The sequence below is a fragment of the Psittacula echo genome (assembly GCF_963264785.1).
Source record: "Psittacula echo genome assembly, chromosome: 2".
Lineage (NCBI taxonomy): Eukaryota > Metazoa > Chordata > Aves > Psittaciformes > Psittacidae > Psittacula > Psittacula echo.
In genome coordinates, this window is record NC_137737.1 from 155,939,305 (window position 1) to 155,957,841 (window position 18,537).

At 42.2% G+C, this 18,537-nt stretch overlaps 1 protein-coding gene across 1 annotated transcript in view; it reads right to left on the minus strand.

The window, feature by feature from the left end:
- The window catches only part of COL22A1 (collagen type XXII alpha 1 chain), a gene marked incomplete at both ends in the record, with an annotated part of 204,329 nt that overhangs the window by 108,047 nt on the left and 77,745 nt on the right, over window positions 1-18,537 (minus strand). Inside the window, one exon of the mRNA XM_080611527.1 lies at window positions 17,819-17,854. Coding sequence (XP_080467653.1) covers window positions 17,819-17,854 — 36 coding nt within the window. The remainder of the gene's footprint in view (window positions 1-17,818; window positions 17,855-18,537) is intronic.

An 18,537-nucleotide genomic window follows, 5' to 3' on the forward strand; every position in this document is an offset into this window, starting at 1 on the left:
GCTACAAAGCAGACTGAAGTGACTGAGAGGTGTTTCCCCATCTACTTTTGTAAAAACCCAGTAACATAGAAGAATCCTTTAGAAAGAGCAGTAACATGACTAAGCACTTGATGCATACCTGCATATACTTACAGAGGTTACTTATAGTTGCCTGTATATACTTACAGAGGACTACCTATATACTACAGACTGCCTCATGTAACGTGAGCAGATAAATTCAGGTCAAATTCTGCCACATTCAGTCTTATTTGTGACATATTTTTCCCACAGAAGTAGTCCAGCAGATTTAGATGGATGGACTCCTAGGGCAAGGTTCCAATGTCAGAGTGAAAAAATCTGGCCTTATTTATTTACAGGTATATTTGGTATATATGTATATTAATAAATGATAAAAGTATCTGTGCTGTATATGTGAATTAAGGTCACTGGATACTTTTACCACTAAGTTTCTTGCTAACTGCACCTTCATGAAGGTCAGATCTGCTGTATTTGAATGGCTTCTTAGTGGGATAGAAAGCCCATCAAAAAGCAAATGTCAGTTTTAAGGAAATCATTTGCTCTAAGGAGCTGATATAACTTGAAGGAATTGCTGTTCCATGACAAAATAGGTAGGGTAGGTAGAAGAAAAAAATGTGTCTTTTCTATGCAAAGTAAAGGAACTTGCTTAACTTTTTCCTTTTATTCTCCATGAAGTGCCAACTCCTTGGCACAGCTGCACAAATTAATCATAGCAGTCAGCAAGGTTGAGGCACTATGTTCGTAAGACCTCATACTGTTTCTAGTCCAACCTCCCGCTCAAAACACCATCGACATTGAAGTCAGACCAAGTTGTGCAGGGTTTATCCAATTTGGAGTTCAAAATCTCTCAAAATAAGGTTACTCTTCTTCCCAGATGTTACTTACCTCCTAAGACAATAGCACCCCAGGAAAAGTGCTTTTCCTGTTGCATTCATTATTTATTAACTAAAGCAGCGCAATTTTGTCCTTTTGACTTTTAACAGATCTCAAGCAGCTGCCTATGAGGATGGGAAGCCCAGAGCAGATCTCTTGGCTCTCAGAACCAAGAGACTACATGGGCATTTGAAGGAAGGCACTTTGACTCTCCCTTTTGGTGACCATACATGCCATAGACAGCTGGTCAGTCTTAACTGCGACCCTTGGACCAGGATTACCAAGCAGCGAAGAAAAGCTTCAGGGATGCACCATGCTCAGGGAATATATGATCCAGTCAGCACTCCAACGAGCTCAATAAAGGCTTTTTCTTCATTTGTGTCTATTGCCACTGCCTCTCTCTTGCTGCATAAACTGAAGCATCGCATACCAAACGTCAGCCGGCAAGGGACAGAGCTGACCCTTTACTGGAAATGAAGCTAGAGGGTTTTGCCAGCTTGCAGGGGAAATCTCTGAGTATACATCAGCTTTATTTGTTCCCACCCAAGGAGAAAACTGCACAGAAGCAACCAAGACCGTAGAGACAGGATTAATGTCCTATGGGGAACCACCATTGAACTCCACCTGACTACAGAGTGGAAAGGGCTGCTACTTCTGTCCCTTCTCTTGAATTCCCATTATACGCAGACAGCTGCTTTCTATTCCTCACTAAGCAGATAAGACCTTTCAGGCTAAGGATAGGTTCAGCAGATGTTTGAAACTTAATAGATGCACAAAAAGAGATTGCGTTGCCTATGTCAGAACACACTCACAAAGTAAGCTGAGAAACCTACAGGAGTGAGCGGTGGAAGAGAGCAGGAAGCAGAAAAGCGTCGGTGCTGCTGTGCTTGCAGAGTGCTAAAGTATCTGTGACAGGCAGGGATGGGAAAGCAACCAACAGCTTGCACCCTTAACTCACAGCCAGCCACTACAACCCCACTGACAATGCTGCTGACTGGAATGGAGTCATGCTGCCAGAGCAATCCACATCACTAAGCAAATACCTTCTTCTTTTTCACTAACCAACTTCATGAACTGCATTTGCAGAAAAATCACATTTTCTTTCACTTGTCCACCAGATCTTTTTAATCAGGTAAAATCCCAAGCATTGTACTCAGTGTGCTGCTAAGGCCTAAGGAAGTGCTGGCATAGCCAAAAGATATCTGTTTCCTTCCTATAGCCCAGCCAATTAGGTCAGTTGGGTTAGCAGAACTTGCCTCTCTCCCTCCAACACTTGTGGATTGAGGGGTCTGCCGGTGCATATATCCTGGAAACCACTTTCTAAAGGCAGGGAAAGTTGCAGTAAGAAAATGACAAAAGTGGCTGAAGAATAAATCACAGGGGCCTGAAATAACATTGTTCAAGAGGAGCTACCAGAGAATCATGAATGGTTTGGGTTGGAACGGACCTTAAAGCTCATCCAGTTCCAACCCCCTGCCATGGGCAGGGACACCTTCCAGTAGATCAGGTTGCTCCAAGCCCTGTCCAACCTGACGTTGAACAGTGCCAGGGATGGGGCAGCCACAGCTTCTGTGGGTAACCTGTTCCAGTGTCTCACCACCCTCACAGTAAAGAATTTCTTCCTTATATCTAATCTAAACCTACCCTTTTTCAGTTAAAGCCATTACCCCTTGTCTTATCACTACTTGCTCTCATAAAAAGCTCTTGTTGGAAAGGTTACAGCTTCAGCAATTGGGCTCAAAAGGAAGGCAACAGATTTTCCCAAGTACTTTTCTTTTGCAAGCTCATGAGCAACTTATCTTTTCCTTATCCACTGGAAAGCCAGCCACTTAAATTTAGTTTCATCCTCTGTGCTGCACAACCAGTGGCCTTTAATCAAACATTTCCACCAAAGTTAGCTAGACATTAATTCATCATTGCCAAAATACTTGTCAAACTGCCATCTGATCTAAAGCAACCAGAGGACATCTCTTGCAATATAGCTGTGAAGGGCAGTCAGTCACATGGAAGAAGATGCTGCTGAGCAAGAGAGGGCAGGCAGGTACTGCAAGCAATGAAGCCATATACTGACACAGACTGTCAGCATACAGAGGTTACATAGTGCACAGGCAGCTGTACGTGTCTATAAATGCCACTTTTCAGTAGTTATTCTATCATTATTCACTTGAATTACAGCAATGCCTCATTTGTTCCGGGATTTGGTCACTCTGCTGGACACTATATGAATAAATATTAAGTGACAATCACTATGCCCCAAAGCTCAGTTTAAAATTGCAAGTAATGTGTAAATATAATAAAGCAACAGCAGAGAGCACAGGCTGATGAAACAGCTGCCAAGAAGACACAGCATGAAAAAGGATCCAGGCACCACACTGGGAAAACAGGTAGGCTTTAGCAGCACTGGGGAAGATAAGCCCATCACATTCCTTGCATCAAGGCCAAAGCTGGCTGTGCTACTGAAAGGGATAAAAATAATATGATATCCCACCAGGCTGGCTGCACTCCCAGCTTCAACTCTATGAGAATCTGGCGCAGACAGGTAAACCTACCTGTTTATGCCATGCATTTCTACTGCCACTCATCTACTTTATGGATGTTTGAACTTCAAAAGTTGTCCCTTTCTGGAGAAACATCTAGACCAGAACAAGAAGATAAGAAGGAGCAGGGAAATGGGAAGGAGCAGCAAAACCAGAAGAACCTGGTAAGGAAGGGAACAGAGTATAGCTTCCAAGGCAGCATACCTTAGAGTTAGCTCACATTTTCTGGAGTAGTTTTACATTTTAAATAGGTGACCTATTGCTTGCTTGGTCAATAGTTTTGTGGACAAAAACTCAAATGTGTAGGTAGTGGTATCTGTGAGAAAATGCATTAACAAATACGGCAGCTGGCTTAGGAAAATGCCAAAATACTGAATACTGAGAATGTAGCGCCAAACAAATCACTCTGAAAACTCCCTCTTTCTCCCTTCAAAGAGTTGGTATAAATTCTGCAAGCAAAAGGTTTTCTGAGCCATATGAAAACAAAAAATGTTAAAGAAGAATTCAACAAAAATGATAGAATTTTGAATTAGCTTTCTAAAGGAAGTGTTCAGAGCTACACAATAGACACAAAGCAAGGACCAAACACTATTTCTGTCCTTCTGGGGGGGTCTTAAAGCAAGGTTTACATGGGTACATGGTTTGTCCAGACCCAATGGACAAAAGGAAATACCACATTATGAGAAAATTTATAGCACAGGCAACTCAGCTGCTGCAGGCAGAATACTGGGGTGACAAAGAATGAAGATACTCCCCTTGGTTTCAAGCATATCATCTATTAAAAACAGAGAGGTGAGATGGTGAAGTATGGAAACACCCACATAGGTTCCTCTATTAGTTTGCATTGGCAGGGTTATCCATTCCTACATTTGAACAAGAATGTCTTCCTGGTATACCAGCAACACAGGGATTTACTAGATCATGTCTGCTCTAGATTAGTGATCCCTCCGCAGCCATAAAGGTTGGCTTGTTTTTAAACAAACCTTCCTTTACATGCTCACTATATGCACATATAGCTTAATTTGTTGCATACCATCCAACAATTCACCTTGCTTGGGTACAGTGATCTTCATAGAATCATCTGAGCATTATATATATATTGTCTGTGAGCATTATAACTACATCCTATGTAAAGCCTCACTTGGCTGAGTGGACATAACTCTGAAATGACAAAGTAGATAACCTTAATTGCTAGATGATGTGTTTCATCAGAGTAGGAGCAACTAATACAGGAATTTAACCATATCCAGTCTCATAGACGAATTTCTCTGAGAAGAAAGAGACCTAAAATAGAGAAGGAATGGATAGTCAGGTATGCAAAAAGATAGAGATAGAAGACATCAGTATGACCTGATCCTAGAGAGCCATCAGAAGCACACAAAGGAACAATCCCTCATTGATGTTTTTAAGCAATCCACTCAAGTTTAAGTGCTTTTCTCTCCTCCACTCCTCCACTTGCAGCTCCTCAAGTAGCTGCCAAGTTTACAAATATTTCTTTCAACTAAAGAACAGCTGTGGCCTATAATCAGATATTTCATTTCAAACTATGGGTTGTGGCCCATGTTAATGGAAATGAGAGCAAACTAAACAAGGAAATAATAGGGGGAAATCAGTCCAAAACACATGATTAAATTCCCATTAGCCTGTCAAATTCAAGTAAATCACTGGACTTTTCCTTCAGAGTACAGAGCAGACAGAAGATGGATCATTCTAAGGTCAGTTTTATACATTTATTTTGTCTTCCAAACTGGTCCACATCTATCACAAAAGTGCCACTTTTTCTAATTCTAAAATTAAATACAATACTTCTAACCCTGACACAAAATATCAATAAAGGTGTCTTTGGGAGACCTTCAGAAACCTGCCAAGCAGAACCCCATGAATCACCTACTCAGCATATTGACAACTGTGTAAACTGGGGGATCTATACCAATGGTAGGAGACAAAATAGAAAGTGATGAAGAGAAACAGAATGAAATGAGTAAGATGAAATGGAAACAGAAGCAAAATGGAACCATGCAGTGTTACCCCTTCATCATTAACAGACCCCTCTGTCCTTTGCTAATTAACATCACAGCATCCCCGTGAAATAAGAAGGAAGTTATAGCAACTGTAATATTGCTTTCATCTCATGAGGTTGATGAGTCAGAGGTGTAACAGAGCAGAAGACATATGGAAGGTCACAGAGTCTAGGACAAAGACAGAGAGAAACTAACTCCAGATTGCTTCTATCCTAGGTCAGTGCTTAAGAAGTTTATTCATTCCTGCTCCTGGCTCTTTGGCCTGCTTTTAAGTTGGAAACCTGACATTCACAAAGAATGAACCAGAAGACCATGAGTAAGCGATCTACTGCTGATCCACGGTTACACACTAAACTGTTTGCTGTTTGACGAGAAAAGGAGAGGAGGGCAAAAGAGATGTCTCCACTTGAATGTGATCTTCAGGCTCAGTGTCTGAGAACACTTCCAAGAGACTGCATTGTCTGGAAGGATGTAATATCTTCCTTTTCCAGGTTTTTCTATTCAGGAGCTTAAGGAGGCTGAAATGAAAGATTGCACAACTTTGTCTCTAGCAGCCATGAAAAATAAACATTTATTTGACAAATATTATAAGTTTGGGGTTTTTGTCTTATTTTTCAGAGTGACAAAGGCTTCATTAAAAGCCAGGGATGATCTGTAAATTAACTGAGAGGCAGAGCTGCAGTGGATATAAGTCACCCAGCTCTATCTTCAAAAGCTCCTGACCAGACAGGCAGCACAAATGACTGCCATTCTCAAAGATACAGGGTTCTATTAGCTTAATGATGCTAAAACCCTATTAATATCCTGGCAAATTTCGCACCAAACCAGCATTATCTTCTGTTTCCACAAGAAATGAGACATTCATCTCAAGTTGGAGTTCATTTTAGTTTATTCTAAGAAATGAAGAAAATTGTCTCTGCTTGGTATCTGTATCATATTCTGATGTAATAAACAGAAAGTTCAAGTGCAAATGATACAGAGGAGTCAGTGGAAGTCAGAAATTTGGTTCGTCTATCAGGAAACCCAGCTGGTTAAATGAAAATTACCACCTTTTTTGTATTGCAAATGTATCAAAGATTTTATTCAATTCATTGTATAGAAGTCAATTGATCTCAAAAGGTACTTCCCTATGAGAAATTTAAGAGAGTTCACTTTGTCTTTAAGGGGTGTCTCTGAACCATTAAATCTTATTATGACCATCATGGGCACTACCATGAGACCAGAAGGGTCTTTCTGACCTTTCATCATACGATCCTCATTATTGCTCTTCTGGTGAGAGCAGGTGCATCATTTTTCATGGATACCAACAGAGGTCTTTCTATGAAGAACCTTTGCACCAAAATATGTAGAATTACAGCTATGTAGCAGATAATCTGACACAGGGTCACCCATAAGCTTGGCACTGCAGGAAAGAAGATGAATCAGAGTTTACTGATTTGGTACACAGGTATACCTTGATCAAAGTCACCGTAGAGTTCAAATAGCCTGGATATATCCTTAAGACTTCAAAGATGTCATTAGCATCCAAGATCCTGTTCATCAGCTTCATATTAGCTACATCCCTGCTGCAACACTCCACTTACTACCTAAGGAATTGCTGAAGGACTGGGGTGGCCAGACACCTTTGAAAACTATTTAACTGCTGGCTCATCTATAATCAAGCCTGCCTCAACTGGAGTACTTACTTGAAGAAAACATCTACCTCTGCAACAAGGAAGGCACAGAAGAATACAAGGGATACAAGCTTGGAATTTGTTCAACAGCTAGAAGAGCTCAATCAGTTTCTGAAATGTTCAAATTAAGAAACAGCAAATGGTCTGAAGACCTAATTATGATTAAACATAATCAACAGGAGGTAAAAGATAACTGGAATCAGTTGGTACCATAGTCCCACAACTACACAGAGGAATAACCTGAGAAATAAACTGCACTACAACAGGCTGGATTCACAGAAGCAGGACCAGTAATTACTGGAATTGCAATTTTTCTTGTTTGCGTGGTTGGGGCAAGAGGTTTCTCAATTAAAGATGCATTTGTCAGACACTTTGAAATGTGAAAAACATGACAGCTTTTCTCCAAAAACTTCCTTGTCTCGAAGTACAAGCTGATGCTCCCTGATCATCTGCCCCTGTTCAGGACCAGACAAACTGCTTGCCAACTGCTACAGGGGAAGCATTCATTGAAGTAGAAAAATAACTCAGTCATGTATCATGACACTGATTAATTTATGTCTTTACATCTATAAATAGCACATAAAATAGTTTTGTTGCTGTGGATGATTTGCCACGTACTGGTTGATATTTTGCCTTGCAAGAAAAACCTGTTAGCTCCTTCCGCTTTGCTCTGAGAAGCTCCTGATGCAGTCTCCACACATCCCTCAATTTCAGTAGTTCCAAGAAAAGCACATTATGGCAGAGGAGTTCTGTGTCAGAGCACTCCAAACTCCAGTACCAATCTGCTCTTAAACATCTGCTGCTCACGATATTCCACATTCAGCCCTTACCTACCTCATTCTGATGCCTTATGGAAGTACGTAGAAAGCTTTTCCTCAAGAAAACCATCCACATCATCCAGTCCATGATTTCTCCACTCCTTGCAGAGCTCATTTCTTTCAATCTTCCCTGCTGGTTAAATCTGCAAAATCACTGATCATTCTTCTCACTGCTCTCTGCATTGAGCAACATCTCTCCACATCACTCTCTAAACATCATTCCCAAACTGGAGACAGCATCTTGCCTGAAGTTTTATCACCACCTACTTGCAACCTGCAGTGATGCATCTCTGTTGACTGCCAAACACCTGATACTGCTCCTCAGTCAAATCTTTCCTAAAATTATAACTTGTTTTGGTCCAATGAGGCACATTAGTTTATAACATGATGCTGCTCTCCAGGTCTTTTTCATCTCAGAGTGTATTACAGAGATCATGCTCATTCTTCCCATTTTACTTGAGGTAAAAGAAGGGGAAAAGCTAAGGCCAATATCCCTTGTGTAGCAAATTCTACAGAGCCTGAAAGACAAAACAAGTCTTCAGAGCCCCAAACCCACTCAAACCACCAGATGTATTAGATTCTCTTGAAACAACAACCACTAATGGTCCACGCACCATTGCACCAGGAAAACAAACATTTACCACGAAAAATACCCCACGTTTTTCTCATCTGTCACTTGCTACTATGTGTATGTTCATTACCCAGCAGGGTCTGAGACACAAATCAATATCTTTCTGGCAGAGCTGGAGAAAACAGGACTTGAGAGACATAAAAATCTCCAAGTAGAGCTTAAGAAAAAGGATGAGACACCCTAAAGGGGAAATTAAAGATGTCCAGGGTTGTACTTGGGCTAGAAAAGAACATCGTGAAACATGGTGTGTCATGGGCTCACCTGCACCTTCAGAGAGCCCATGGACAAGGCACCTGCATTTTCTCAGCCTTTAACTCAGCCTGGCAACAACTTTGAACAGTGAAAAGGGGAAAATCTGGCTACTTAACTAGATGGATGTGAAAACATGTACCAGGAAGAGGAGCAGGGAACTCTTCAAATGCCTTTGATAGACTGGTGTTAGCAATTTGCTTAGTGTAATGCTTCAACTTCCTGTGATTCTTTAGGCTACGAGATCCACTTCCAGACTATTAGGAAAGCTTTTCCATTTTCTACGTAACAGGCAGCTAATCCATACCTATCCACTACAATAACGCTCTCAGGAGCATCCCGCATCCAAACAACAGTTATCAATGACAGAATCAAGGCAATCTGTTTTGCCACCCCAAAGCTCTATCAGAAGTAGCACGAAGTTGGCAATATTTTCTCTCATGCTTCCTTTCCACACTGCCAGTGGATCTTGGCAGAGAACTTGTCTAAAGAAACAAGTGCTGGACACTTTGCAAACTTGTGGTTGCCAGTAGATGTCATTATATACCAGCAATGCACCTGCCAGCCAGGGACCAATGCTGAGAAGAGTAATGTTTTCTGAGTTTATATATGGAAAAAACCCCAAGTTGCTAGTATTCTTGCACTGCTGAGAATTGAGCTGTCACGATGCCCAATTAGGATGCGATCTGGTTTCGAGCTGTTTATTACAATCTGCAGCTGTTATCCTGGGCCACAGAAAACCACCGAATTGATCTAAAAACCTTTAATTTATTGTTAAGAAGAAAGAACTCCGTCAAACCAAGGTTATTTAACTGTGCAGAACATATTTTAACTACAGTTAAGAAGACCCAAAAATACTCAACACACAGACAAAAATTACCTGCATACACAAGAGGATTCAGAACATACTCTGAGTAGTAAGGCAGATACTAATACTACTACACTTCACCTTTTAATTAAAGATACCATTAAAGATACCACAGATACAAATTACTCCAGTGAGCTGCATAACAGCTTTATAAAGCTGATGAGGTGTTATTATATAGATGTTCAAGTGCTGGACTGAGAGGTTAAGTGCTGAGTGGCCTTAACCAGCTTAAGTCAGTAGATAAGAATTGCTCCTGAGAGAGATGATTCCCAGCACAATCAGAACTAAAAACCTGCAGATATTGCACTTCCACTTTTCATTGCCAGGTGAGTTTGAGCTATGTTCACATTATTCTTCTATTCAGCAACGAAGTAAGAAGATCTAAGTGCTAAGAACCAAGCCCCAAGGAGGCAATGTTTCCGTAGCCACTGTCTCCAAGGAACACAAATTTGTGGGCATTTGGGGTTTTGTTTTGTTTTCAGATGTAAAACTCAATAGTATCTCAATAGTATCTCTAAGCTTGGAGTTGTTTCCCCCTCTTCTTACTATCAATGTGTGCTCACTGAACAATCAGGGCCCGCCATCCTGGATGGTGTTGCGCAAAATCTCCTGCTGCCTGCTCCTTCCTTAGGCTCTTGGAGACATCCTTCAGCTCACCAGACTGGGTGGCATTTAAGAGTTTCGGGACTTAGTGACAGTGTCTGAACACCACAGTAGCCCAAACAAGGCCTATAACTTCACTGGATCACTTTCCCGGCACCAGGCTTAAAGCTTCAGTAGTGAAAAGGCAACACACATCTTTTGGAGCCAGTATCAGTCTGATTTGGAAGCTGCAGGAATAAGGATGAATTCTTGGTTCATGCAAGCACAGGCTTCACATCATTTAAGGACTAAGAGATCACATCCTGCTTCTAGAAGTTCAGATGATTGTTCCCCTCCTTTGTATTGAAGCTGTTTTCAAGCTCTCACCTTGAGCTTGAAGCTCTGCTAATCCTGACTCAGAGCCACTTTTCTGGCTTGGAGTTACACTTATTTCATCAAAGGGCATGTGTGGTGCTCTGGGCTCTCAGCTGAACCTGGCCACCACCACTGACCCATCCTGCTCCCTTGCTGAGGTGCTATGGATAAGCCTTGGCTTAGGAGGTCCCTGCGTTGCCAATCACAGTATTGCTCACAGCTCCATCTCCCTTACAGCGCACCCTGACACTCAGGGACCTCACTCTCAAACATTATTTTAGCTCCATGTGTCTGAAATACCACTTCCAGGCTGAGCCTCACCTGCAACCAAGTCCCAAGATCCATCACTTCAAAACACCCAAGCAAAAGCTTTCATTTGCTATCAATCCAGCACACAGCAGACAACTCCAGCTCTGCCTGAGGCACCTTTTGCAGGCAGAACTACATTCATTTCTTGTGCCCCAAGTTACTGGATGCTCACCAGCCCCGATCCAGAGGCACTGCGCTCCTGCTAATTTGGAAAGCCCTGCTGACAGCACTAGCACTGGTGTAAAGAAGTTGACTGGATTTCAGGTCAGACCTTTCTTATATTCAGCTCAGGGCAAAGACAGGGAGCACAAGGCTCTGTGTGGATAGACTGAGTCTAACGGGGTAGATTTCCACAGCTTTTCCAGAAGCCCTAAAAATGGCAATAACTCCATTTGGAAGATGAGTGAGAGAAGGGGAAGCAAAGCTTTTGTTTGAAGGATCTAGCATAAAAGTTACAGAAAACCTGGAGGGAAAGAGGTTCTCCAGCTTCATTTTACAGGAACAAAGACTGGTTGCTTTGCCCAAAGCCAGCAAACCTGTTAGAGTGAAGTTTCAATCCTGATCTCCTGCAGCCTTTACCTGCCTGCTTTTCTTTTCTATGCTTGGTCTTGCAGTCACCGCATCTCTAACAAGCCAAGCCACATCTGAGGCTTTACCCTCATTAGAAATCCTACGATAAACCTTCCCCATTTTTATCAGAGCAGGTCATTACCATAGAAAAAAAAAACCAAAACATTGTTAGGAGAATATAGACTTAATCAACTAAAGTTGGTTCTGTGATTATTAGCACGAAGGGAAGCAGATAAAGCACAAAGGGCAAGCTCGGATACTCTTGGAAATACATTAGTCCGGGAAGTCCCAGTGTAAACCATAATGAAACCTTCATTCACCATCTCTGCTGAAGGTGGGTGCTCCTGGTTAGAGCTTTGTCATCCGACAGATTTGGCTCCTGTGGAAAATTACAATAGTGGTCACTTGACCCAATGTTTCATGACACTTTTCTTCTGTTTTCTACTCTTTTTCTACAGCTATAGATAATGTTGGCCCAACCTGAGTGGACTATGGAAACTTCTGTCCCCTTCTGGGCAATGAGGGTGTTAGGAATCTAAGAATCATAGAATCAGCTAGGTTGGAAAAGACCTCTAAGATCATCAAGTCCAAATAGCTACCAGCAGTCAGGACAAAGGTCCAAAGGTCCAGCTGCCCTTTATCCCAATTGCAGCAGCAGTGGCCCTACGAGAGGCTTCTCTAGGCTACTGTCCCGCTATCACCAATCACAGTTTGCAGAGACTCACATCCTGAAGCACAGTTAATGTCTTTGTACTGACTACATGCTTACAGATGTCTCTCTTTAATTAACTTACACGCACTTTTGTAAGCACTTTTTGTTACCTCCAGAGCTGACTGCTCTGAAGAGCTCGAATATCAACTGTATGAAAAGCAACTTCATTTTGTTCTTTTTAAACTTGCCATGAGCTAGTTTGATTTGCTTCCCCTTAGCTTTTACAATAGAATGAACAATGAGAAATACTTTCCTACTGATATCTCCATACCTCTCAAATTTTGACAGATTTTCATCATATTCTCTCCAAAGTCATCACTTTTCCAAGCACCTTCCATCTGCAGAGACTTCTCCCTACCATTGACCTTTAGGATGCCTCACCACCAGCGCTTAATACTCTGTACTTTGCAAGACATGGGTGTCAGTTTTAGAAAGCCTCTAAGTTAAACTTTGCACAGAGGCATTAGAAGGGCAGGCTGGTTCATGATGTGGATGGCTGTGCCCCAGGAATGCAGACCTCATGCTCTACCGAACCTTCCTTGTCATACGTGATTTCTCTGACTTCGGTCAAGTCACTGAAACCCCATCTTGCTTGAATCATGTCCAAAAACACTCTGCAGGTGTTCCTTCTGCCATCACTTCTCTCCTGCTCCTCTTGGATCAACAGAGGTTTGAAGATTTGAGTTATAACCCTTGCAGGACAAGGCCATCTGATATCTATTTGAATAAGCTACAGAATAAAGCCAAAACATTGCCCTTCATAGTGATCATATTATAGAATTGGATATTTGCCTATGTATAATAATCGATTTATTAACATATGGGTATGTAAAACAAGTGAATGACCACACAGTGAAGGAACACAGATTTGTGAGCAGAAATATGACAGACTACATCTAATGCCACAGGGATTAAACACTATGTCATGGTTTAACCCCAGCCAGCAAGTATGTACCATGCAGTCACTCACTGCTGCCCCCCACCATGGTGGGATGACGAGGAGAACTGGAAAAAAGGGAAAACCTATGGGTTGAGATAAGAACAGTTTGGTATTTGAAATAAAGTAAAATATAATAGTAATGAAAAGGGTTGGAGGGTGTAAACCCCAAGGAAAATAGACAAGAAACCCCCAAGTGATGCACAATACAATTGCTCCCCACCTGCTGACCGATACCCTGCCTGACCCAAGCAGAGATCGGTCTTCCGATATTATCTTACCCAGAGATAACCTTCTGGGTAACACCCCCCAATTTCTACACTGGGCATGATGTGCTGTGGTATGGAATACCTCTTTGGCTGGTTTGGGTCAGGTGTCCTGTCTCTGCTTCCTCCCGGTTTCCCATGTCCCTCCTCACTGTCAGAGCATGAGACTGAGAAGTCTTTGTTCAGGGTAAACATTACTTAGCAACAACTAAAACATCGGTATATTATCAGCATTGTTCTTATGCTAAAGCCAAAACGCAGCACTGCACCAGCTACTAGGAATAAAATTAACTCTATCCCAGCTGAAACCAGGACACACTACCAGGGTTGAAAGATGACAGTCAACAGTGGAAAGTAAAGAATCAGAACAGAGCACTGGCAGCTGAATCACACCTACCCAGGAAACCCACTTGCGAGCAGTTCACAAGAGCATCTGAAGATGCATTATTTTATTGTCTTGTTTTTCTGTCTGAGCACCATTACTTGGCGTGTGAATACACGTTTCTGTACATAAAAAGCATTGTCTACCAGGCTGAGATATTTAAGTAAGTCTGCACAGAACAACCTCAGCTGCTGCTTGAACCATGACACAGTGAATTTCCTGGCTTTCAAAGTCACACAAGACCTCACATCAACATGAATTAGGTTTTTAGCCACAGCTGCTGTTATCTTTTGGTTTGCCACTAAAGATGTGCTTGGCATGGCATGTATTCTAATACAAACACCATTTCAGCTTTAACTTAGTGATGTACCTGTGGTAATGGCCTGGAGAAGCAAGGCCAGTGTCTGCTGGCCTCCTGGAAAAGCACAGGATTTGCCCTCTAACAAATGCCTCAGACCTGACATTACTGCCCTACACACAACTTGGCAACAGCATGATCCTGCAGGTATTAGGCACCAGCATAGCTGGAAAGCACTGATATAATAAAGGGATGATTTTCATCTTGTCATCTCAATCTTTTCAAAGGTGAGGTAACTTCATTCTACCAACATTTAGGATGTGAGCCTTACGATAGAGAGCAGTCCACAACACATGCACAGCAACAATTGCACAGGCTGCAGTTGTTAGACATTCACTATCTCTGATCCAGTTTCCTAGCACTGGCCCATACCCATAAAAATGAAGGAGACATAAAACTGTCACAGCCAGAGTGGAAAATAAGAATTCATGCTCATGCAGCCATTATAGCACAGCAGGCAAACAAACAGGAGCCATGTGAATCCTTTCTTTCAGGTGTTCTCCTGTCTAGGAAGGGTTTCATTCCACATTCTTTCCCCTCTTTTTCAGGAGTATAGATGGCAATTAGCATTGCAAGCACTTGCATCCTCATGGCTCTGGCTACTTCCTCCTCACTCACAGGCACTTCTGATGCCAAGACATCAACATGGAATTCTGCCCCTATACGCAACAGTGATCCATCATATGCGTACCACCTCCATCGCTGATCTCCCCCAGTCACAGCCCTACCCCTTTTTGCTGCTGAAGGCTCACCTTTGCACCTGAAGGCTGACCCTGAAGATGATCTTTTGGGTTTGGGGAAAAATTATACATACAGGCATGTCACCAAGGAGAGCAGTTTTGGGCACCTCAGTATAAGGACACCAAACTAATAGACTGCGTCCAGAGGAGGGCGACCAAAATGGTGAAAGCCCTTAAGGACAAGACTTAGGAGGATCATAGAATCATAAAATCATAGAATAGTTAGGGTTGGAAAGGACCTTAAGATCATCCAGTTCCAACCCCCCTGCCATGGGCAGGGACACCTCACACTAAACCATGTCACCCAAGGCCTCATCCAACCTGGCCTTAAACACCGCCGAGGATGGACCATTCACAACCTCCCTGGGCAACTCATTCCAGTGCCTCACCACCCTCTCAGTAAAGAATTTCTTCCTTAGATCCAATCTAAACTTCCCCTGTTTAAGTTTGAACCAGTTACCCCTTGTCCTGTCACTACAGTCCCTGATGAAGAGTCCCTCCCCAGCATCCTTATAGGCCCCCTTCAGATACTGGAAGCTGCTCTGAGGTCTCCACGCAGCCTTCTCTTCTCCAGGCTGAACAGCCCCAACTTTCTCAGCCTATCTTCATACGAGAGGTGCTCCAGCCCCTGATCGTCCTCGTGGCCTCCTCTGGACTTGTTCCAACAGTTCCATGTCCTTTTTATGTTGAGGACACCAGAACTGCACACAATGCTCCAAGTGAGGTCTCATGAGAGCAGAGGGGCAGGATCACCTCCTTGGACCTGCTGGTCACGCTACTCGTGATGCAGCCCACAATACGGTTGCTTTCTGGGCTTCGAGTGCACACTGAAGCCAGCTCATGTTCATTTTCTCATCGACCAACACAGACCCCATCACAGTCTACATCTTCCTCAACAGAGGCAGTGGAGAGAGGTGCTGATCTCTTCTCTCTGGTGACCAGTGATAGGACATGAGGAAGTAGAATGAAGCTTCTGAATGAAGTTCAGATTAGATGTTAGGAAAAGATTCTCCAATGAGAGGGTGGTCAGGCACTGGCACAGGTTCCCCAGGGAAGTGGTCATGCACCAAGCCTGTCAGAGTTCAAGGAGCATCTGGATGATGCTCTTAGTCATATAGTTTAGTTTTAGGCAGTCCTGCAAGGAGCAGGGAGTGGGACTCAATGATCCTTATGGGTCCCTTCCAACTTGAGGCATTCTATGATTCTATATCTCCAGGGAAACTTTTTAACCAAGCCAGCAATGTACAGCTGATATATCCTTTTAGTTTACCAGCCACTCAGCCACTGGGCAGACACAGGGCACAAACACACTGGGTATCAAATATACAGATGTTGCCTCGGCTGGCAGGAGTACCAAATATACAACACAAGCTGGTCATAAACTCAGGGATCTCCATGCCTACACATTCATTTGGGCCACTAAAGGTTGTTTGGCTGTCTCAGTTCTACACATACTGTGGGGTCCTTTTATATTTCCCCCTCCAGTTGAGACTTGCAGATGCATTTTTCTAGGCATGACAAAAATACAGATGGAGTGATGTTTTCCAACACTTTTCTGCAGAGATCAAAACATAAGAAAACAAGAACTTGCTTCAACTGCAGCACAACTCATACTGTAAACACTGCGCTTTCCATCAGACTGACTCTCACCACGTGCCAAATACGAGCTGGTTTCCAAAGGCTGAATCTTGAGTCTCAAAGGCTAAATAGTTGCTGTCAGCAAGAGGTCTGCAGGAAGATGGATGCAGAAGTGTGCACTTTATAGCCCCCATGTCTCTAGCCTGGCTCAATAATAGTTCCTGCCATGAGCAACTCTCATTTAGATTGTAATTTCACATGATGCATTACCACTATATACAATCAATATATCATGATCATAGAAAGAACAAACGAGAAGATGCAATGGTGGTAAGTGCCATGTTCTCGCTAGTGCAGCACTCTTTCTATCAGACCACAATCCAATACAGTTTTAAATTCCCTGAGCAAATGGGTAGCCACAGACCCTGGAAAACAGCTCCACAGATGCTAAATCCTATTTTCAGCATGAACCATGGCTTCTTCCTCAATACATCCATCTATTTCCCAGACCCTCATGTCAATCTTTATCCAGTATTCCCCACAACTTGCAAATTCATTTTGATAAGGAAAACACCCACAACCAAGTGTGATATGGAGCTACAGAGAAGAAGAGCTCCTTCCTCTCTGCATTCTAGGTCTTCAGCCTCATTTTTTTGTGTGGAATGGGAAGTTTGCAGCCAGAATTGCCTGGAAACCGATTTTTTTTAATGTAAATTAATCTACTCATGCTACTTGTTTTGCATTATTGATCATCATTGAAAAGGTTTTCCAAGACAGATAATCTAGCAATTTTCAATGGTTAGTCTGTATCCTCGATTTTAACCTCCAAGTCTTATTACTTCCTGCCTAGTGTTTGCAGTAAGATATTCTGGCATTTGTCCTTCAGGTCACTAATGAAAATATCCAATCAAAAGAAACAGTGTGGCAGTCTCCTCATGATCCAAGTTTAATCCTGTTGAAAATTCAATAAACTCAACATTATACTTTCCCTTTGTTTTCCATCCTTCTAGCCAGCTGCTTTACTGCATTATCCTCCACAAACTCGCCGCTGCTTACACAAAGCAATGATTATGATTTCCACTTGATAGCATTTTAAATAGCCAATGCACAAAGGAAGCTCAAAGAACACGAAGGGGACAAGCAATGGACACTCAGAATCTTATCTGCAGGAGGAGACATAACACAATAAAAAAGTTCCCCACAGAGATCCAACTGTATCACTTCTCCTGCATCCTGTGGACTCCAAAAGCAACCTGTGAGCTATGGAAGGCAACAGCAAGCAATTCTAATTCAATTAGTCCAATGAAGGATTAGATCTTACCTTTTCTCCTTTTTCTCCTCTGCCATAGACTCTGCCCTAGAAATGAAAGAAGGGAAAAGGCATGTCAAGGGACATTGTAAATATGTATTTCACCTTTTCCTTGTTACATAACTGAAATACATCTATCCCTTCATATATATCACATCTTTCTCTATATCTATCTATTTATCTGTCTGTCTATATATAGATAGATAGATACATACATACAAGTCACAGCACAGCTACTACAGAGAAAGTACTTTTCTTTGGGCATAACTCCTTAGTAATAATTCAGTGACAAATTAAAATAGAAAACCTATCCCCACTTCTCCTGCTGCAGTCAGGAAAACATCTTATTTTTTATTCAGGGCAGAGTCTGATATTACAGTTCCAGAATCAAAAATGCCAACAATCCTCATGAGAATGATTTTTACTTAGGGTTAAAGATTTTCTCACCTAAAACTTCAGCCTGACATTTGCATTAATTGCAGCTGAAGAAAGCTCTATCTTGGTCATCTGAATGTAAAACAGTTGAGAGATTTGCATCTGCATTGTGTTCAGTTGTCTCACACTGTCCCCATTAGATGTAGAGCTGTGTTGAGAGATTTGCATCTGCGTTGTGTTCAGTTGTCTCACACTGTCCCCATTAGATGTACAGCTGTGTTATAATCAAGTACACCCAAGTAACATGTTTTAATTAGAAGGCCAACACTAAGTCAGTTACCAGCTTTACTCAGAGA